The sequence below is a fragment of the Aedes aegypti genome, chromosome 3 (genome assembly GCF_002204515.2).
Source record: "Aedes aegypti strain LVP_AGWG chromosome 3, AaegL5.0 Primary Assembly, whole genome shotgun sequence".
Lineage (NCBI taxonomy): Eukaryota > Metazoa > Arthropoda > Insecta > Diptera > Culicidae > Aedes > Aedes aegypti.
Window position 1 is genome coordinate 1687228 of NC_035109.1, and position 23319 is coordinate 1710546.

General features: G+C 42.1%; 2 protein-coding genes across 2 annotated transcripts in view; one reads left to right on the forward strand and one right to left on the reverse strand.

Annotated features, from left to right (window-relative positions):
* Positions 1-1853: 1853 nt before the first annotated feature.
* Positions 1854-22706, forward strand: LOC5568555 (serine/threonine-protein phosphatase 4 regulatory subunit 2). Its single transcript, XM_001652334.2, has 3 exons — positions 1854-2221; positions 2292-2480; positions 21085-22706. The coding sequence occupies exons 1-3, from the start codon at positions 2005-2007 to the stop codon at positions 22461-22463; spliced, it is 1785 nt and encodes a 594-aa protein (XP_001652384.1). The 5' UTR covers positions 1854-2004; the 3' UTR covers positions 22464-22706.
* The window catches only part of LOC5568557 (probable 4-coumarate--CoA ligase 1), an 84729-nt gene continuing 81991 nt past the window's right edge, over positions 20582-23319 (reverse strand). Inside the window, exons 5-6 of the mRNA XM_001652333.2 lie at positions 22703-23255; positions 20582-21043 (exon numbers count right to left, since the gene is read on the reverse strand). Of these exons, the coding sequence (XP_001652383.2) occupies positions 20753-21043; positions 22703-23255 (844 nt within the window). The 3' untranslated portion in view covers positions 20582-20752. The remainder of the gene's footprint in view (positions 21044-22702; positions 23256-23319) is intronic.

Genomic DNA, 23319 nt, shown 5'->3' on the forward strand with positions numbered 1-23319 from the left:
AATTTGTTCACTTGTTCTTTTATATATCTACAATTAATATCATGTATTTTTTTTAGTATTATGAATAAAATGAAATTTGCAACGATCTTGCAACAACAGATTATTTTTGAGGCTTTTCTTAAACAATGATATCAAATTCTTATTTTCCTTTTTTTATGAAACATGAATCACTTTTTAGTTCAGTGTTCAACAAAAGCTCTTTTCTTTTCAGGCCAAGTTTGTAATTCCAAGGAAACCTCTAGAAGCTCTGTTTAATTTGCTCATTGATTCAATATTTTATTTTCTGTCCGAATTCAAGCTATTTTCGACTGCCATCGGAAGCCATTTTTTTTAGATTTCTGCCCATTTCCGTCAGAATCTATTTTGCGGTTCTCTGCCTTTGTCCATCAGAGACCATAATATTTTCGAGAATTTCCGCCTATTTCCATCGGAAATCGCTCATTCGTCTCCGCCCATGTCCGTCGGAGACTACTTTTTTATATGTACAATTTTGAGTTTCTGCCTTTGTCAATCAGAAAACTCACTTTTTTCTTATTTTACTCTACTGACTGCGCCAATGTAGTTATTTGAGAAGTGTAGAACTAGCCCTCGTGCGTTAAAATACACTCTAATAAAGATTTAAAAAAAAAAAAAAAAAAAAATAGTTATTTGAGAATATTTTCTCAAAACGTCTTTGCGAGCCAAAATTAGACCAATAACTGAAGGTAGCTTGTTTCTTGGTTTCTAACCTGGCCATACCGAAGTTTTCACCCAATCCATTTGACTGTTTTGCATTTATTTGAAACGTCATGCGTAGCTTTCAAACCATACGCCTGCTGATGTTAATGAGTGTGCAAATTGTCTCCAGTATACACGCAAAAAAATGTTGCGGTAAGAACTACTATTTTAGGGGGTTAACTTAAGCGCTCGCACCGGCAATTTTCAGCAGACCAGAAATGCGCTTGATTTTACCATGTTTGTAGTCGAAATCAGATTGTTGTAAATTATTTCTGTCAAATGTACTAGTTATATGGTGGGATGTACCGTAAACATAGTAAATTGGTCTAAAATTCCATGGTAGTTTCAAGAATGGGCGTAGTCAGCTACAATAGTAATTATTACCACAGAATTTTTTCCCGTGTATGAACAATTTCACTAGAATCTAAACATTCGTGCAACGGTCAATATACTCAATTTTTAAATTAACGTATTGCGCATTTCTTTCACCACTGGACTATCGCAGAAGTTTTTACAAGTGCGGGAACGCTAATAAAAGGGCGCGATTGCATCAAATCCAGTCGGTGTCTTCGGCAGGGTTATTCATCGCAGTCCAAAGAATATGTGCTCTGAAGACACCAACATGATTCAATGCAATCTCGCACTTTTATTCGCATTTTCGCACTTATGAAGCCGCACTTCGCAGTCCAGTAGTGAAAGAAATGCACAATATAAATATGATATAGCCGTTATATGAACGGGGAAAATTGCTAAAGTAGTTGCAGTAACATGCTCTTTCGTGTTATTAAATAAATACAAGATTTCATTAAATATTCTAGGACCCTATTGCCGGTGCGTGCGCTCAATGAGCCTATGCACGCCATAAAACTTTTACTGTGCGCTCTGTTTTCAAGTTACCCGTGAGAGAGAGCGAGACAGCACCAACACACGGCGCACAGTAAAAGTCAAAAGAACAAAAGAATGTATAGCTCGTACAAAGGCTCATTGTTATTTAACCCTCTAAAATGATATTTTTTTACCGCGCACCATTTCTTGGCGTGTACATAATATAATACTCTCCACACAATCTTCTTCGTGTGGAGACATTTGTCGGCACAACGGCCAAACCCCCTTCAAAGCGTCGTTCGTTCGTTGCGGATTTTGCTCTCGACGTTGAACGTCATTTTTGTTAATGGCGGTGTGAGATTCGATCGAGTTCGCGCAACTTGTTTGGTTTTGTGCTTGTGTTCGGTGTTAAATTCCTGTGAAATTTGTCGCCCCCCATAAAACTGCGATATCCCGTGCAAAATGTCCGCCATGGAGAATCGCGACGAAGTGCTGCAAATGCTCGAGCGATTCACGCGTCTCAAACAGAAGGAAATCCCCCGGGAACTGGAGGACTATCTGAGTTTTGTCGCACGAACCGGCGATACCGTTTATCCGTGGGCCGCGGTCAAGTACTTCTTCCGGACCAAGCTCAGCCATGTCATCATGGATTTCCACGATAACACACCGAGCATTGCCGGTAAGAATGTCGCTACTTTGCATGCAATCGATTGACGAAATGAAATGACGCTCTCAATTTTTGCTTCCAGATTTGCCAAAGTGTCCCAATGTGGATCCGTTCTGTTACGATCGGATGAAGCGGACATTGCTCAGCCGGATGGAATCGTTTAATTCCGCCCCGTTTACCATTCAGCGGATTTGCGAACTGCTGAACGAACCGCGCAAACATTACACCAGAATCGACAAGTTCATGAGGGCCGTCGAGAAAAACATTCTGGGTATGTTTTTAGGTGCTTCTTCTTTTTGGCATTACATTCCTATTGGGGCAGAGCATGCTTATCAGCTATAATCACTTGCCTAGTTATTAACTTTTTTGCCGAAGTTTTTTTTTTGTATTTAGGCGAATTCCGGCGCATATTTTCTTCGAAGAAAAGACAATTTTCTTGCTGGTGGGTTATGGTAGAAAATTTCTTCTCTTAGAAGAAAATGTGCGCCGAAATTCACCTGCTGGTCTTTAAAAAGACTTTTTTTTTACAAGAATGATATCTGCCAGAAAAGGTAACTCGGAGAGTGTGGGGATGCCGTACCAAAGACGACCCACTAAAAACAGCCCATGCACTGTACTTGAACAGAACGTTTCCTCTTTACACGCGTCGCGGACTCCTCTGGTACCCCTTTGGTTGAAGCATTGAACATCTTCCTTGAAGATGAGCCCGATGGGCGTCATCCCGGCTATGATGCACACGGCCTCTTTAGATACTGTCCCGTTTGCACTTGCTACTCTTAAGCACATTATCCTGTACGTGCTTTCCAACCGCTTTAGGTTTCGGCTCGTTCTAAGCGCTTTTGACCAGATTGGTCCTCCATACCTTAGTAGCTTGCGTTTGCTGATGTGATTTGGCCTTCTTTGATAATCCCGAATCACAAAAGGCCGAAAACACAAAAGGCCGAATCACGGAAGGCCGAAATTTTAAAATAAATTTTAGTGAAAGCCACAAACATTCAGCCCATTTTTCTACAATATTATTGACATTTTTACAGTAGGGTAAGGCGGGACAAGATGCACAAGTAACATTACTAGTCGAATAAGAGTTTATCCAGCTGAAATATGGTTAGAGTAAAGTGGGGCAAGAGTTTATTTTTAAGTTTTCTAGCTCAATTCAAAATAAAACTTATCAATTCCATGGTGGTTCGAATGCTATTCAAGAAAGAGACTTTCACTCCAAATATCATAAAAATCGATTGAGATTTGAAAAAGCTATGGCTGTTTGTTGTTTTTCGACGTGAATATTGTAATTTTTGGTCAAACTTTCGTTGCATGGAACCAAGTAAATATTTTATGTTCGGGCGTTTCTAGGCCTATCATAAGAATGCTTTAAAGTGTACTAGTTTTTGCATAAATGCTTGGAGTACAATTGCCCACCGGTGGGGCAAAAGTTCGTTTAAGACATTCAATTTTGAAACTGTTATAACTAAAAATTGGTAAATATTTTGACACAAGTTTGTTCAGCAAAATTATAAGCAATACAGTCGATTCTCCATAACTCGATATTCAAGGGACGATCGACTTATAGAATTATCGAGTTATAGAATATACCGAAACAAAAAATTACAAAATCGAAGGAACAAATTTCTGTATTTCCAATACATAAAAAATCACCTCTGTAAGAAAGTAATATTATTTTGTTTATTGTAATTTACAAATTATTATTTGAAAAAAAGAATATGGCCATTCGTAGCACCTATTTCCAGCACAGCCTCCCGTATCGGTACACCTAGAGATCACCTCGGCAGACAGAATCGCAAATCGACCACGTTTTGATCGATGGACGGCACTTCTCTGACATAACCGACGTCAGAACCTATCGTGGCGCTAACATTGACTCCGACCACAACCTGGTGATGGTGAAACTGCGCCCAAAACTATCCGTCATCAATGATGTACGGTACCGACGCCCGCCCCGGTACAATCTCGAGCGGCTGAAACAACCGGATGTCGCCAAGCGTACGCGCAGCATCTTGAGGCAGCGTTGCCGGATGAGGGCGAGCTCGATAGGGCCCCTCTTGAGGACTGCTGGAGGACAGTCAAAGCAGCCATTAACGACGCTGCCGAAAGCATTATCGGATATGTGGAACGGAGCTCAAGAAACGATTGGTTCGACGGGGAGTGCCAGGAGGTTTTAGAGGAGAAGAATGCAGCGCGGGCTGCAATGCTGCAGCATGGTACGCGGCAAAACGTGGAACGATACAGACTGAAGCGGAAACAGCAAACCCGCCTATTCCGGGACAAAAAGCGCTGCCTGGAAGAGGTGGAATGCCAAGAGATGGAGTTGCTGTACCGTTCTCAAGAAACGCGGAAGTTCTATCAGAAGCTCAACACATCCCGCAAAGGCTTCGTGCCGCGAGCCGAGATGTGCCGGGATAAGGATGGGAGCATCTTGACGGACGGACGCAAGGTGATCGAAAGGTGGAAGCAGCACTACGATGAACATCTGAATGGCGCAGAGAACGCAGGCACAGAAGGTCAGGACAGCGAAGGCGATGGCTACGTCACCACAGCGGACAGCGGAAACCAACCAGCTCCCTCGATGGGGGAAGTTAAGGATGCCATTCAACAGCTCAAGAACAACAAGGCCGCTGGCAAGGATGGTATCGGAGCCGAACTCATCAAGATGGGCCCGGACAGGTTGGCCGCTTGTCTGCATCGGCTGATAGTCAGAATCTGGGAAACGGAACAGCTACCGGAGGAGTGGAAGCAAGGCGTTATATGCCCTATCTACAAAAAGGGCGACAAACTGGAGTGTGAAAATTATCGTGCAATCACCATCCTAAACGCCGCCTACAAAGTGCTATCCCAGATTCTCTTCCGTCGTCTATTACCTATAGCAAACGAGTTCGTGGGAAGTTATCAAGCAGGTTTCATCGACGGCCGCTCGACAACGGACCAGATCTTTTCCGTGCGGCAAATCCTCCAGAAATGCCGTGAATACCAGGTCCCTACGCACCATTTGTTCATCGATTTCAAGGCGGCATACGATAGTATCGACCGCGTGGGCTATGGAAAATCGTAGACGAGAACAGCTTTCCCGGGAAGCTCACAAGATTGATCAGAGCAACGATGGCCGGTGTGCAAAACTGCGTGAAGATCTCGGGCGAACACTCCAGTTCGTTCGAGTCTCGGCGGGGACTACGACAGGGCGATGGACTTTCGTGCCTGTTGTTCAATATTGCGCTTGAAGGTGTTATGCGGAGAGCCGGACTTAACAGTCGAGGCACGATTTTCACGAGATCCGGACAATTTGTTTGCTTCGCGGAAACATTTTTGAAACGGTGGCAGATTTGTTCACCCGCCTAAAACGCGAAGCAACAAGAGTCGGGCTAATGGTGAATGCGTCGAAACAGTAGCGCAACCAGGATTTGGTTCTGGGGGGGGTTTTGATATCTTGAAGGTAATATTTTTTGGGAAAGTAGCAAGCCAGACCCCATTCTTGGCTCACTTCGGCAGTGGGGTTTTTTTAAAAAGCTAGAGCGCTCATATTTGGCCACAATATGCATCGTACTGATGCGCTTCTTACACCAAAGTTTCAGACAATTCTACCGAGAAAAACCCCCCATGCCAAAGTGAATCAGGGAAGTGCCCAAATGGTTCTGCACCCTATGTTTCAACAAAAAAATGGGTTGTAGAGTTTTAGTATATTTTGTTTTGAATATGCATACTTGGTTAAACTCATTAAACAAGATTAAAATACATAACGCGTGATAATGCTCAATCAGCATTTACTTATCTGTGTTTGTTGAATATTTACCATAGCATTCGTTGTCGTCCCATGTTACAGTATTCGATATGCAGAAGGAGAAAACATTATCTGCGTAATTTTTTAAAACTGAAGAAACGATTCTCCGGAAATTCATATGCTCTGAAGGCCGGGAAAGTTTGCAATGTAATGAGCAAATTGAAAGATTATTTATGCTGCGGATGGGACCTTTTTCCCAATATATTTAAATGGATGACCAACTTCTGACACAAATGCTTCAGTTAAGTTTTCAGAAAAGGCAAAACAATATTATAGCCTTACAGCACTGAACAGAATAAATTGCCCACGGGTCGCTTTTCAAATTAAAAGATCAAACTTGGAGACCTGAGTCTTGGCTTCTAGTGAGCTTTTTGTAATTTGCACTGAAATTCATAAATAAGCTTTCACTCACTTCACATAATTTCACTCAGCAGAAAATTTATGATATTTCAAACACAAACTTCTTTGTCATCGTATGTTTCGCATCGTGTGAAAAATGTCTTAACTTTCACTTTGATTTTATTTGAATACAAAATTTTTACTAAATAATATAGTTCTAAAAACAAGTTTGAATTATTGATCTATTTCGCAAAATAGTGGAATGATAGTTTTATTTTTGTGTTTTTGTTAAATTTGAAGATTTATTATTACTCAAAAGATTAATTTTTTAAAGCTGCGAATTTCCGGCTAACCTATGTATTTCCAAGTTAGGATGTAAATTTTAAGTCAATCCAAGTACTAGAAGCCAAGATCCAATCCTCCAAACTCGACCATTTTGTTTTGATAAAACGACCAACTTGTACAATATTTTGTTCAGTACTATAGTATAGTACAAGTTTGCAAATATTTTTGTTTTATTAACCTCTTCAGGGGTCTAAGAATTTAAAGAAAACATAGAATAAGAATGTTACTGTTAAAACCACTGAAACTCAGAGTGTTAATATGAGCCTAAATTACTGATCCATAATTGTAGAATGTTAATGAACTACAGAAATATACAAGATAAGCCTTATATTTTTTCGGCTCTGGGGGGGGTTTTGACCCCCAAAACCCCCCCTTGGTTGCGCCACTGCGTCGAAAACAAAGTACATGCTGGTTGGCGGAACTGAGCGCGACAGGACTTGCCTAGGAAGCAGTGTTACGATAGACGGAGATACCTTCGAGGTGGTGGACGAGTTCGTCTACCTCGGATCCTTGTTGACGGCTGACAACAATGTTAGTCGGGAGATACGAAGGCGCATCATCAGCGGAAGTCGTGCCTACTATGGGCTCCAGAAGAAACTGCGGTCAAGAAAGATTCACCCCCGCACCAAATGTACGATGTACAAAACGCTCATAAGACCGGTAGTCCTCTATGCTCGAGGAGGACTTGCAAGCTCTTGGGGTTTTCGAACGTCGAGTGCTAAGGACGATCTTCGGCGGCGTGCAGGAGAACGGCGTGTGGCGGCGAAGGATGAACCACGAGCTCGCTCAACTCTACGGCGAACCCAGTATCGTGAAGGTAGCTAAAGCTGGAAGGATACGCTGGGCAGGGCATGTTGCAAGAATGCCGGACAACAACCCTGTAAAGATGGTGTTCGCTACGAATCCGGTCGGAACAAGAAGGCGTGGGGCGCAGCGAGCTAGGTGGATTGACCAGGTGCACCAGGACCTAGAGAATGTGGGTCACAGTCGAGGATGGAGAGAAGCGGCCATGAACCGAGTGAATTGGCGAATTATTGTTGGCGAGGCTTTATCAAGATAATTGATGTAAAGCCAAATAAGTAAGTATTTGAAAAAAAAAATTGAAATGCTCAAAAAATCACATCACAAAAGGGCAAAGAGGAAAGCAAAATCATGCTCTTGCGTTGACGGAGAAACTAACCTCAGTTCATCCCAAAAGCAATGATGATGTATTTGCAGAGCCTCACAGAAAGCTAGAGCTGTCAAATGGAAGATGTGCGTTTGGATAGAGCCAACGTTTCTCTCCACTCTCTCAGCCACGGATTATTCAACCAACATCGAATGCTGACTCATAATTGTTGTGAGCGTACGAGGTCGCTCCATCTATCAGATCAAGATGAGCAAAATAAAGCCTGTTTGTGATTCGGCCTTTTGTGATCCGGCCTTTTGTTATTCGGCCTTTTGTGTTTCGACCTGTTGCGATTCGACCTTTTGTTATTCGGCCTTTTGTGATTCGGCCTTCTGTGCATTCGGCCTTTTGGGATTCGACATTCTGTGATAATCCCGAAGATTCTTCTCATCACTGAGCCGATTCTGTTGATCAACACTATATGGTACGCATATAATTTTGCACTATATGATTTCCATATAGCATTTACCTCAGGATGGAAATGCTCATTGCATGTTATATGCAGTTCATATACATTGCTTCTTAAGTGCGAATGACGGAATTATATGGAAATCAATCAATTGTACACACAGGGAGTGAGCTAAGATTCCATTTGCATAAACAATATAAATCAATGATGCTTGTTGGTAGAAAATATATGCGACAATAATTTGTTTCAAGTGCACTTGCAAATAGTTTCAATTGACGTTCCAAATGCAGTTCAAAATATATATCGTAAAAAATATTATTATTGGTTTAAAAATTCAAAATTTATTATTTTTGCTAAAACATAAAGTTATATAATATGAGAATGCATGACCCCGGTAATACTGTTCTGCAAAAAACGCTGTACAACGGTGGTATAGTATAGTATAGTGTAGTATAGTGGCACTCTTCCAAGCGTATTCGGCCACCGGAACCCGATAAGTCATTTGACCGATTTGGTTTTCGAATTTGCCTCCGTCAGGAAATTGAGAACATATTGTTTGAAATCTAAAACAACAACTCATTAAAACTTATTCAAATAAATTAGCACTTGCCTTTGGGTCCAAACACAATCGGCATTCCATTATTTTTTGAACTTTGTGTCTTCTCGTCTTTTACTACGACACCTCGAATCTAGGAGAAAAACATTCTTATATTCATTGAGTACCTTCATAAAGAAATTGAAACAATAAACTCCATGTCTAATCCCAATGGAATACTGCTGTGATGTGAATAGGGTACTTGATAATACATTCATTGAACTGTGTTGACCATTCGTGAAAGTTAAATGCAAAGTACACACCGGTTATATGCTAGGAACAAATGAGTTTGGTATGGACTCAAAACTTCAATGTTTATTTGAGGCATTGTAAATCTGAATGGCTTTATTGATGATAAGTATATGACTGTCATTGAACCATGTGTTTAAAGCATCGAGTAGGAGTTATATGCAATTTCCGATAAATTTGCCTGAGCTACTTATTTCAGTGTAGGAGAAAATCAATGGAAGAATCACTCAGCTTAGTGTTTTCCTTTGCCAAAGTTGCCATTTCCGCATTCATATATCGTGTGGCAGGCACAATGATATTCTAGGCCCAGGGAAACCTAGACACCTTCAGCAAAACTTCATCTCGGAAAAAGAGCAGGTCACCTCACCATTGCTTCGGAGATAGTACAGGAAGAGCACAATAGGACGCTTGCAGCAAACCAAAGTGTAACCCAGCGGTCCCATTTGATATTGCTGGATAACGGTTTGAAACGGAAAAAAAAAATTACGAAATGTTTTCCAGCAAAATCAAATGAGTCCATTACGATGTGGGGTACCGTGTACGCACCTAACTTTGCGCATTTTTAAGGGCCCATTCACAAATTTCATAACGCTGAAGGGGGTGGGTGGGTGTCCTCGTTATGTTACGGCTCATACAAAATTTGGATAATATTCATACAAAACGTGTTACGAGGGGGTGGGTGGGTGTCGAAAATGGCCATTTTTGGCGTTATGAAATTTGTGAACAAACCCTTAAGAAGCATGAAAAAATGATAATGGATCATTGATTTTTATAACAATTCAGTTTCAGCAACATGTTCGTTTATGTGAAATAAGTATTTGACATACATTTGCTTACTAAAAAACCCTCGTTAATGTTAGTAAATAAACAAAAAACCTTATAAAACGTCAACTTTTACCCCGTCTTAGCACAGGCGCTAAGGAGTGGCTCTGCCAAAAATGAATATTTTTCTGAACAAAACTGTGTTGTGAAAAGTATATTTGCGGTGTTTTTGCAAAAAAAGGTAATATTCTAGTAATTCTATTAATTTTCCATAAAATATGTCGAATTTTTATTTGAAAAAAGCGATGCGCAATGTTAGGACCCATTGTTTACAAGAGGGTCTTAATTTTTGCACACGTCTAGCAATTCGGAATGGCATGTAAATACATGTACGTCCTTGCAAATGACAAAAGCTGTCGATCTTATCAGGAATGGTCACTCAATCCATAAGGCAGTGGCTACATGTAATATTCCTGAATGTACCTTTTGAATGAAGCTGAAGGCAAGGTGTGTGTTCGGACTGAACTTTTTAGTAGCGGGACCACAGAACTGTAGTATCAAGGCAACTTTAACTGGAATATATTTTGTTGTTGGATTACATATGCGTTCATAGATATAGTAGATTACTTACAAATTTTCAGTTTTTGCTCATTCACGGATTCCTCTCCTAGCATTTACTTTAAGGGTTAATCTTCCAGCTGTAGACTATAATTTCATGTTATTTTTAACAATTTTAACTATGAACTATTAGTTACATTTACTCACTATGGTAGCTTAGCTTTATTTTTAATTTGTAAGCCGTAAGCTTTGTTTAAATGTTTGTGTTGATAGAATCAATCAATGCTGTGTAAATGTAAACATTGTAAATTTTAATTAGTAGTAATAATTTTCTTTTTTAGTTCTACAACTCTTACTATTATCTCGGGAAAGGCTCTCTGTCCGCTTCAACTACTAGTATTGCGCAAATTCAACTTCGATAGCTTCAACTTCAATATAATAAAGAATTCCAATAATCCAAATCATTCCATTTCTTCTTCTCTGCTTATGACTCAGTTCAATCGCTGTTTCTCGAACTGTCGAACTGACATAACGGGAGGGAATTCAGGTACAAAAAGCACAACAGGGCAGTCTGGCTAAGGCTAGGGTTGTTCGCCGTCACATTCCCCCTCCTGTGAACGACTACGATGTCCTAGATCTTGTTCACAACTCTGAGCGACGTCGAGCAACGCCAACTTAACTGACGGTCGACGATGCAATCCTCCAGCTGTTCGTACCCAAGCTTGTCGAACTTTACCGTCCGCACCCATAATCACCTTCTCCACACGTCCTCTTGTCCATTGATTCCTTACTTCTCCGTTTATAACGAGTACCAGGTCGCCTACTGAAATGTCCCTAACGTTGTCGAACCATTTAGATCGGCGTGATATTACTGGCAAGTTTTCTTAAACCATCTTCTCCAAAACCCGTCTGCCAAATGCTGTGCTAATTTCCAGCTACTTCTGATGGTTGTTCGGTACTCTGTTGGTAACACCGGTAGTTGCTTGACACCATTGGAGCTACCCAGCAGGAAATGGTTAGGTGTTAAGGATTCCTGATCAGCAGACTCCACAGGAATGTACGTCAACGGTCGAGAATTTATTATACCCTCTGCTTCAATAATTACCGTCTCTAACGTTTCATCGTCGGGTTTTCGAGTAGCTTCGGTAAAGGTACCTATGACAACTTTTACCGAGCGTACCATTCGTTCCCACACTCCCCCCATGTGAGGAGCTCCAGGCGGGTTGAAGGACCACTTCGTATTGGCGTTAGTGAAGATTGCAGCAAGCGTACGGTTGCGCTCTTCGATTTGCTTCTTCAATTTATTATTAGCTCCATGAAAGTTTGTTCCATTATCGCTAAATATTTCAGCTGGTGAGCCACGACGCGTAACAAATCTGCGGATGACCAGAACGCATGACTCCGTCGACAAGGCATGAACTACCTCCATGTGTACAGCACGAATTCTCAGGCACGTGAATAGCGCAATCCACCTTTTAACGTTACTTCGACCCTGTTTTGCTAATATGGGGCCGAAGTAATCGAGGCCTACGAAAGTAAATGGGGTGAGGCGCACTTTCGGCAAGGGAGCCATAACAGGTGTCCTAGGAAGTGCCTTGCATACTCGGCATTGCATACAATTCTTGGCTGTTTTAGCGATCAATGCTCGCAATTTCGGGATTTGATAATACTGCCTCATTTCATTAACCATTGTTTCCCGGTTTGCGTGTTGATATCGCCGATGAAACCAATCTGCCAACAGGTTGGTAATAACAGATTCTGGTGGAAGTATTACTGGATACTTTGCTTCGTATGGTACGTATGCAGATAACTCAAGTCGACCTCGCATGCGAAGTACATTAAATTTATCCATGAACGGACACAGCTTAAAAATTTTACTTGATTTCGAGACTACCGTATCGCCTTTCTCGCCAAGCTGCTCTACTTCCACAGAGTAATATTCTTGCTGAGCAAACTTCCACAGACTTCTTTCTGCCTTTACCAACTCAAACTGGGTGAGATTTCCAACCTCCAACGGTGCTCCTTGTCGCTTCCGCTGAATGTTGTCCGTGAAACGATGAACGTATCCCATCGTTCGATGAAGCCTTTCCCAACGACTAAAACGTGAAAGATCTATGGGTAGCTCTGGTTTGGATACGTAAATGTTGCAAGGTCTAATTTCTTCTACGGTTGAATCTATTTCTCGGTGTTGCTGTGGCCACATATACTCTGGTTGGCGTAGGAATTCCGGTCCACGAAACCACACACTGTTTCCGCTAAAATCGGGTCCAGCACCCCACTTAGTATCAAGGTCAGCTACGTTAATTCTAGTGGGAATCCACCGCCATTCCGATGATTCCGTTGTAGACAGAATTTCTGCTACACGAAAACCTACGAACTGATGATATTTGCGATGATCGGAGTTGATCCACGAAAGTACCGTTCGAGAATCAGTCCAGAGTACTCGTCGGGTTACTTGGAGATTGTGCATAGAGATGACACTGTTCAACAGCCGGGTTCCCAACACAGCTGCCTGTAGCTCCAAGCGGGGAATAGACAACATTTTCAGCGGTGCTACTTTTGATTTGGCTGACACTAGCGCTACTTCCGCTCCCGAGACTGTTTCCACGCGGAAATAGATTACACTGGAAAATGCTGCTTCACTAGCATCCACAAAAACATGTATTTGCAACGTTGAGTACGTCTGCTGATTCCCTCCTGCAAAGTAACATCGTGGAATACGGAGCAAATCTAATTGTGGTAGGTATCCAATCCACAAACGCCATCGTTCGCACAGCTCATTATCAATGACGTCGTCCCAGTTGATCTTAGACGCCCATATGTTTTGCATTAGGATTCTACCGTGAATTAAATAGAACGTTATCAATCCTAATGGGTCGAAGAGACTCATAGCGACCCGCAATACTTCTCGTTTTGTGGGAACATGTCCTTCGGCCACAATGTTTTGCAGACTTTCTCGAAACTGCATGGAATACGTAAAGTTGTCACTTGAAGGGATCCAACTCATTCCTAGGACGGATTCCGCATATTCTTCGTTTCCTGCTGGAAACAGTTTCTCCATCGCCGTTGACTGGGATCCTACCGATTCAGCTAGTTCTGCTTTGTTGGACAGGAAATTCCGAATTTCAAATCCACCTCTTGCGTGAATTTCTTTCACCTCTCGGCCGACTGTAACCGCTTCTTCTATCGTCCCGAAACTGTCTAGATAATCGTCAACATAATGATGGCGAGTAATTGCTTCGGCTGCTCTAGGAAACTCACTTGCAAATTCCCGCGCGTTCTGGTTTTTTACATATTGGGCCGAACTTGGAGAACATGTGGACCCAAATATTGCCACGTCCATTACAAATGTTGACGGTTCCAAATGTGGTCGATCTCGCCAGAGGAATCGTTGAAATTGTCGATCCTCTTCCCGTATCTTGATGCGATGAAACATTTCCTTGATATCGGCAGCCAAGGCGTACTGAAACAGACGGAAATGGCTTAGTACTGACGGTAGCGACACCAGCATATCCGGTCCTTTCAGCAAAGAAGAATTGAATGAAACACCATTTACAGTGGCTCTCGCGTCCATAATCAGCCGAACCTTATTCTTCCTTGGATTGACCACTACTCCAAGTGGCAGATACCAACATTTCTCCGGGCTTGTTGTGGCAAGCTCATCCTCTGTAGCTTCATGTGCATACTGTTTCTCCACGTAATCTCGTATCGTTGTTCGCACACACTCGTAAAGCGGTTCATCCATCGAGAGCTTTCGCTCCAGGCCACAAAGCCGCCTATAGGCCATACCGTAATCGGGATTCCATCAAAATCTAAACGATTTCGTTAATGAAGTACGGTCAAGTCAAGGATTGAATGCTGAAACTTCCCGGCAGAATGTTGTTTCCGGCAACACAAGACGCGAACAAGAACGGGACTGTAGTGGTATAAACGTTCCGGAACAAACGTGTCTGTCACTTGGCAGACAAAATGCTGAAAACGAACAATTGTACGCGTATGATCATCAGGCGGGTCCCACAAATCGTCAACTTGCTGCGCGTCAAGTAATGGGTAAAGATCTTCCCGTGTTTTCTGGAAATCCAGAAGAATGGCCTATTTGGGTGAGCAACTATCAGCAACTATCGCTGTTTCTCGAACTGTCGAACTGACATAACGGGAGGGAATTCAGGTACAAAAAGCACAACAGGGCAGTCTGGCTAAGGCTAGGGTTGTTCGCCGTCACAGTGTGCATTGAAAAATCTCGGAAAACTCACTGTATTGACGCAGGAGGAGACTTTTACTGTAAACTTGGATAATTGATAGTGCAATGGTTGGCTTCCCAGTTGATGGACAATGATTCAAGCTCCAGTTGCCTAGCAAAAAGCGTTCAATTATGGAATATCCGTACTGGCGGCAATTCAAAAAAAAAAAAAAAAATAAACACCAGAGATCGATACATTTCCCGAACTTATCGATGCTTTCCATGGATTCAGTGGAAAGTAAGGGTCCGTCCAGAAAGGGACAGCCCCTAAGCTTCCTGCAGCTTGAAACACTAATAGACAAACGAGAAAACTCTCGAGCGCAGCAAACGAGAAACTCTCAGTTGAGGCACATCACTGCTAAAAACTCGTCAAGTTCATCTGGAAATCCTCCACTTTCAGCTGAGATTTTGTTTAAAATGCTTCCGAATTGTGCGAAATCGAATCGGTCACGGCCATCAGCAGTGGATACGAGCATCGAATTTCGTAGTTATTCACTTATATAATATATAATATATAATATAATTTTATAGTTATTCAAAGCGATGGAACAAAATAAGAAAAAAAAAACAAGAAAATAAAAAATAAGTTTAATAATTAAAAAAAAAACAAGAGAATAAATTATATAAAGCAACGTACGTAAACAAATAAGCATCAGGTATCGGAAGGCCGGCTCCAAAGGCACGTTCCCCACCAGTTGGGAGATTTGTGCCATCGCCATATTTGAGCCTATTTCATCATCTACCCGATGGGAGAGGAAAGGGAAGGGAAAGATGGGAGGAAATAGGAGTGGGGTCCCTTGAAGAGGGAAAATCGCATAAGCGAATTGAGAGCATGTAGCTCCATACCACAATGGGTTCGAACAGCGCCCTAAAAAGGACACTGCAAAACGCAAGAGCGTAAAGAGAGCCTATAGCTCATTACCACAGCGGGTTAAGAATAACAGAATGTCCTGAAGATTCAGGCTTCTGAATTCAGTTTCACTCAATAAGTGTTTACCAAGTAATTGGAATCGCATTTGCGCAAAAACTGGACAGTTACATATCAGGTGATACGAAGTTCCATAATCGGAGTTACAACTATCACACACAAATGAGTCAGCACGCTGAATATTTGCCATGTGATAGTTGAGTCGGCAGTGGCCTGTCAACGCTCTGACCAAGAGACTGCAATTCTGCTTTGACAGATTTGTTAAATACTTCGCCACCCTTGGAGATGGCTCAGTAATGTACAATTTTGTTTGACGACATGACTCCAAACTATTCCAATATTGCTTGTGCTGAGTTGCCGCCCAAGAGTTTATCTTAAGCTTCACCCAGCACTTCGAAATTGGAATAGGCGGCTCAGGGCCAATGAAGTCATGCGATGCTCCACCGCGAGCTAGCTCATCAGCCAATTCATTTCCAACGATGGAAGAATGGCCAGGTACCCATACAAGGTTTACAGAGTTGACTGAATTCAGTTCCTCAATTTGAGTTCGACATGCGATAACAAGCTTCGACCTTGAGTTGGCCGAAGCGAGAGCTTTTATAGCAGCTTGACTATCTGAACAGAAGTATATGACTTTATCCATTACGCGCTGTTGAAGTGCTGATTACACTCCACACATAAGGGCAAATATTTCCGCCTGAAAAACGGTGCAGTTTCTACCAAGTGAGTAAAACTGATTCAGCCTTAGCTCACGAGAATATACTCCTGCACCAGCTCTACCTTCAAGAAGGGAGCCATCAGTGTAACATACTATATTGTTTGATATACTTCTTTCCAAATAGCCAGACGTCCACTCTTCCCGTGAAGGGAATTGTGTGATAAATGTCCTGTAAGGAAAGTGACAAGCAATTGTGAGATCACTTGGAGCAAGGACAATTTTCACTAAAAGTGGAAACAACGAAGTGTGTGTAGATCTACGATTCACTGGATTTTTCTCCAGTAGATCCAGTACCCATAAACGGTAAGAGCAAGAAAGTGCTTCTTGTTTAAGATATATGTGTAGTGGCGCAACGTCGAAAAGGGCCTCGAGCGCTGCTGTGGGAGTTGTAGAGAACGCACCAGACATCGCCATCAAGCACATCCTTTGGAGATGGCCCAATTTTGATTGGATTGTTCTCACTTCGCCCTTTTGCCACCACACAAGACATCCATATGCCAATATTGGTCGAACAACTGTTGTGTAAATCCAGTTGATATATTTGGGTTTGAGGCCCCAAGTTTTACCAAAGGTTCGCCGGCATTGACCGAAGGCCATGCAAGCTTTTTTGACTCTGAAATCAATGTGAGGTGTCCATGAAAGTTTGGAATCTAAAATAACTCCGACATACTTTACTTGATCAGTCACATTAATCTCAGTGCCAAAAAGACGTAAAGGTCGAATTCCATCGCGGTTTCGTCTTTCCGTAAAAAGAACAATAGATGTTTTATTCGGGTTAACCGAAAGGCCATATTGGCGACACCAACTCTCGACTACCTGAAGAGCATTTTGCATCAGGTCGAATAGGGTGCTTATGCACATACCAACTATCAGAGCTAGATAGTCGTCGGCAAATCCATATGTTGGAAAACCGCTATTATTGAGTTGCCTCAATAGCGTATCTGCTACGAGATTCCACAAAAGTGGTGACAAGACTCCCCCTTGGGGGCATCCGCAAACACTCAATTTTCGAATCGCTGCTTGACGCAATGTCGAGAAGAGACGTCGGTTTTTGAGCATTTGATGAATCCAATTGGTAATCATTGTAGGTAGCCCATGGTTTCGTGCTGCTTCCAATATGGCATCGAAAGACACGTTATCAAAGGCACCCTCAATATCCAAGAAAACACCCAAGCAGGATTGCTTCTGAGCGAATGCTTTCTCGATATCGTATACAACTTTGTGTAAAAGAGTCACCGTGGACTTTCCAGATTGGTAAGCATGTTGATTCACATGAAGAGGCATGTTTGCCAAATAAACATCACGGATGTGATGATCGATAATGCGTTCCAGACATTTCAGAAGAAAAGAGGTCAGACTGATTGGTCTAAAACTCTTCGCTTCTTTATACGACGCACGGCCTCCTTTCGGGATAAACTTTACAGTAATATCACGCCAGGATCTGGGAATATACCCGGTAGCAAAACTGCTTACAAGTAGCTTTTTCAAAACATGTTTGATAAACTCAAACCCCTTTTGGAGCAGAACAGGATAAATCCCATCCGCTCCTGGAGATTTGAAAGGAGCAAAACTATTAAGTGCCCATTGAATCGATTCAGTAGTTACGATACTGCGAGCCGAGGCCAGAGACTCGTAACTACATGAAAAGACATTTGGTTCATCCGTAGATGCTATGTCCACACATCCGGGGAAGTGTGTATTGAACAAACATTCTAAAACTTCTTCATCGGAAGAAGTAAAGTCACCATTAGGTAAGCGAATTTCGTTCACTTGGAAATCCTTAGACTTTGCAAGGATTTTGTTCAGCCGACTGACTTCACTCAAACTGGAAACATTTGTACAAAGGTTTTTCCAGCCGGATCGTTCAGCAGAACGAAGAGCCTTCTTGTAAGCCTTGCGAGCCGACTTGAACGACTCTGATCCAGCTGAACGGCGTCTGTTCCAACTTCTTCTACATTGTTTCCTGAGTCTAGTCAGATCGGAATTCCACCATGGTAAGGGTCCGTCCAGAAAGGGACAGCCCCTAAGCTTCCTACAGCTTGAAACACTAATAGACAAACGAGAAAACTCTCGAGCGCAGCAAACGAGAAACTCTCAGTTGAGGCACATCACTGCTAAAAACTCGTCAAGTTCATCTAGAAATCCTCCACTTTCAGCTGAGATTTTGTTTAAAATGCTTCCGAATTGTGCGAAATCGAATCGGTCACGGCCATCAGCAGTGGATACGAGCATCGAATTTCGTAGTTATTCACTTATATAATATATAATATATAATATAATTTTATAGTTATTCAAAGCGATGGAACAAAATAAGAAAAAAAACAAGAGAATAAATTATATAAAGCAACGTACGTAAACAAATAAGCATAAGCTGTAAACTATATTGTTCAGATTGTAATCTTGTGAGTATATGATAAAAAATAAGAACATAGTAACTCACTATTCGCGGTCACTCTATGTTTGGGGTGGTTGAATAAATCAAATTGAAATTTACGGAAAAAAACTCCTGATGAAACTCATAATAGTTATACCCTTTTTGTTCAATGCAAAACCAGTAATTGTAAAATTATTATAAGCAAACGAGCATTTCTCGCATACTCTGAGATAACGCCCTAAAAGCCATTGGTAGCCGCGTATGTAGCTCGTTGTTTCTGAGTAAATGAAAGAATAAGCATCCAAACTAATATCACGGGCAGGTAGATAATGGTCCTTTCTTTTCCATAGCGTTGTTAAATAACATGAAAATCCATTCAAATGCTCAGAAACAACGAGCTACACACATGGTTACCAATGGCTTTTAGGGCGAGATCAGAAGTTATGCGAGATTTTAAAGTATGCGCAAAGTTAGGCACATCATGCGCAAAGTTTGGAACAATTCAGATTTTGTGCGCAATGTTAGGCACAAGGTGGTGAATCACCTTTTGCATTTTTTAATTTTTTTTATGGATTATTTTTTTTTAATTATGTGTTCTACTAAAGGGTTAAAAGCCTATCGTTAGCAAAGGTTTGAATGAAAAAATACAGATTTTAGCCTTATTTGAAGCGTAATAGGATGATAATTTCTTAACTGCGCAAAGTTAGGTGCGTACACGGTACTAGAAGGTGCGGCTGAAGCATCGAATTAGTATTTGTGATTAATTTCAGTTTTGAAGCGGTAGTTGTGCGATGCCAACTTCGAAGATGACGTCATGTCTGGTAAGCTGCGAACACATTTTCAGCAGGGTACTTGTCATGAGCTGATCGTTCTGTTTACCGTAAAACGGGGTAACTTTGATAGTTTTTTCGAAGAAAACTTGAATATTTTTGCATGCTGTTTCAAAGATTTACAATTTATATTTTTAAAACAAGTACTGGCATCCTAGCTATCGATTACAGTCGATAAATTGGCAAAAGATTCATTTTGAAAGGATATATAATTTTTCATATAATCGAAAGTTGGTTTTCTGTTTTGGGGTAACTTTGATAATGGAGTATGATTCGAACAAGATTGAATGAATTACGGAACATTTATAGAGCATTGCATACCTCTAGGCGTTTAACGTTATATAGAAATTTCTGACTTAGATTACAAAAATGTTCCAGTTTGTGAATATGCTTTTCGCTAAGAGATTTGAGACCGTATTCAAGTTCTATGATAACTAGGCTATCAAAGATAAGTGGCCAACTATTCAAAACTACACCAAATAGTGATCGTAGAACAGATTGTTTGTAAGCGTTTTGAAAATGCTTAAATTGTGTATTTTTTTTAAATTCGTATAAAAAGCCTAAAATGTTCTTGATTCAAATGAAAACCGCCCTTACATGAAGTGTCATACTAATATTTTTTAGTTTTGCATTCGTTTTGCTTAACTGATCAACAGAAATTATGATATTTCATTTAGTATGCGGTGGGTTACGCATTATCAAAGTAATCCGCATTATCAAAGTTACCCCGTTTTACGGTACATCTTTTTCGCGACTAATACAAGCAAACACATACTAAGAACCGGACCTCTCCTAAATTACATTGGGTCCGATGGGTAAACTACACAAAGGCTTAAAATGTGCTGTGTAAGACGCCCTGGTACTCCACAGGCTTCGTTTGAAGCTGGGTTTTAATTAGACCCCCTAATCATTCATTCCTGTTTCTCAGGGTTCGATCAGACGTAGGATACCTCTTATCCGCAAACACTTTATGCAAATACAACATAAAGACACAATCATTAAAGAATTCAGAATAACAGTCGTCAGTGTCGTTCCGAGTCGATGGTTCGTTCAATAAATAAATCAAACACTTTTGAAAATCTATTCAGATATATTTGACTCAAAATTACATATAATATATAGTGGAACATTTTAAGGGAAAAACTTTTACCTAAACAATTATGATATACTTTGGGCTAACAAAAGTAAAAGCACAATATCCCATATAAAAAAACTAAGTTTCATATCACCACTTTACTCCTCTAATCATCAAGTTGCGCACCCAACAAATGCAGCTGATGCCGAAGTACCTTTCCTCCGGCATTTCGGGGAATTTCCTTAACGAACATCACCCCACCGGCCAGCTGTTTGTACTTGACCACCCGTTCCTTCACGTGGTCCATAATTGACTGTTCCTTGAGGCATTGTCCTTGCTTCAGAACCACATAGGCCTTCGGGAGTTCGCCCGCCGTTTCGTCCGCAATTCCGGCCACGGCCACATCGGAAACTTCCGGCAGCTCTAGAATTAGATTCTCTAGTTCCGTGGGTGAAACCTGAAAGCAATAAAAATTTATTTTATTTTATGTATTTTCAGTGGTCAGCACACAGGAACCAGGACGGAGACGATCCGACAGCGAAAATGGCGATTCACTGGATTCCATCGTGAATGGAGATCTGGAAGTGAATGTGGACATCGAAATGGATAACGAGGCGTTCGGAATTGATGCAAACGAAATGGCTTCCAATGCAGCTTTAGTACCCTCGGTAAATATAACGACCCCGGCTCATGCCGAAGAAGTACCCCCGACGATGGAACCTGCGGAAGACCAGGAAACTGAGAAGCAACTGCCCGATGATGAACCAAAGTTGGCCAGTTCCGATAATAATGACAACGAGTTGAAACCCGAAGAGACACCACAACCAGAAATCAACGGGGGCGATAAAGATGAATCCGTAGCCACAGAAGAAGATGTCGCTATTTCAGCTGATAAGAATAACTATCCCGTTGAACCACAGCTCAATTCACTGGAAGCTTCTGAACAAGACCAGCCCTCTGAAAAGCCTGCAGAAGATGTAATTGATTCTGCTTCAGATATTGTCCACGACCAAGAGGAACTAGAAGAACCTTTACCCGCGGAACAACCAACTACTGCAACAGAGTCAGCTGCGGAATCTCTTGATACCGATAGATCTCAACCGTTGACTGAGCAACCGACTGTTACTCCCGCGACAGAAATCGAATGCCCATCAATTGACGACGGAGAGCCGAAAGCTAAAATGGCCAAGCTATCACATGAAGAACCAGAAGCCGAAGAAATCGCACCAGCAGAACCCATCACAGAGGAACAGGAACCAGCTACGAAGGCAGAATCGCCGGAACCAATCGCTGCTCCCGTTGTTGCCACTTCAACCGAAGAACTCTCCGAATCCGATGTCGTTTCAGTTTTCCCTTCATCAGAATCGCTGGAATCTGCCGAATCCTCCAGCGATAGCTGTCTCATTTCCTCAGACGAGCCCGTGGGATCGAGCGCTATTTCAATTCCTAGCAGTACATCGTCCGACTCGAACACTTCTGTTACACCTGTGCCAGAAGTTCCGGCCGTACTCGAAACCCCTACCGTACAGGAACCAACAGTTAATGAGTCACCAAACACAGCTGAATCCACCCCAAGTGAACCCACGGAAGATGCTCCCGTCGAGGAAGAAACAGTAGTCAAAACCGTTAATCTTGAAGTACCGAAGGAAGCACCAGAACAACCTGCAATCGCTCCAGCGATTCCCGATGAAATGGAAATGATTCCGGCTGCACCAGTAGCGGAAAACGTGATGGCGACCGACGAAGAGGAACAGCAGGCACATTCCGGGGTGGCTGACACAGAGGTCCCCATGGCGGCCGATGCCACAGAAACGACTAAACCAGACGAGAATGCAATGGACATTGACGAATCTAGTGTGGAGCCGATGGATCAGTAAGCAAAAACCTCAGTGTTCAACCCTAGACTTCCCCTTAGCTATAAGCCCACACACCCTGAAATCCATTACAAATATCTTTTTTTTTTTTGAGGCAACTGCTGAAGCAGCTGCACGATAACCATTTGAAGAGAAAACAGAATTCTCGATCACAAAAATGAGCTGTAAGTATTCAAAAAAAAGTACAGGACGCAAACTTAAAAGAATAAAATGAGTTGAAGTTGTAATAGACAAGTGCTGACCTGATTTCCTTTGACCTTGATCAGTTCCTTTGTGCGATCTACAATGAAGAAGTACCCGTCCTGGTCGTAGTACGCTACGTCCCCAGTGTGCAGCCATCCGTCCGAGTCGACCGTTTCCCTCGTAGCCTGTTCGTTGTTCAGATAGCCCTTCATAACCTGCGGACCACGGATGTACAATTCTCCCGGCTGGTGTGCCCCCAAATTGCTACCATCCGTCAGGGACACTACTTTGGCTTGCGTGTTCGGGTACAACTGGCCACACGTTCCCACCTTGGACAGGTCGTACTTGTAGGGAGTGCACAGCGTGACCGGGGAGCTTTCCGTCATACCGTATCCTTGCGTGATGTCCACGTCTTTTCCGCATTTCTGTTTGAATTTATCCTGAAGCTGGAGGGGAGCGGCAGCCGCGCCCACGAGAACGGCATCAACACTCGACAGGTGATCCTCGGTTACCTTCGGATGGGTGGCCAAGAAGAGCATCAACGAGGGGACCACGAATAGAAACTTAGGCCGGAATTCCACCAAACATTGAATGTAGTCTTCGGGGATGAACCTGCAAAAAAAGAAGATAAGTCGTGATCATGTAGGTCGAGAAGTTTTGTGATCACTGTGATTTT

Bases quoted from the DNA above. Each gene is read 5' to 3' on its own strand.
- LOC5568555 (XM_001652334.2), top strand. From the start codon at position 2,005: ATGTCCGCCATGGAGAATCGCGACGAAGTGCTGCAAATGCTCGAGCGA. The intron at 2,222-2,291 runs GTAAGAATGTCG...TTTTGCTTCCAG, and splicing joins TAACACACCGAGCATTGCCG to ATTTGCCAAAGTGTCCCAAT. The intron at 2,481-21,084 runs GTATGTTTTTAG...ATGTATTTTCAG, and splicing joins CGTCGAGAAAAACATTCTGG to TGGTCAGCACACAGGAACCA.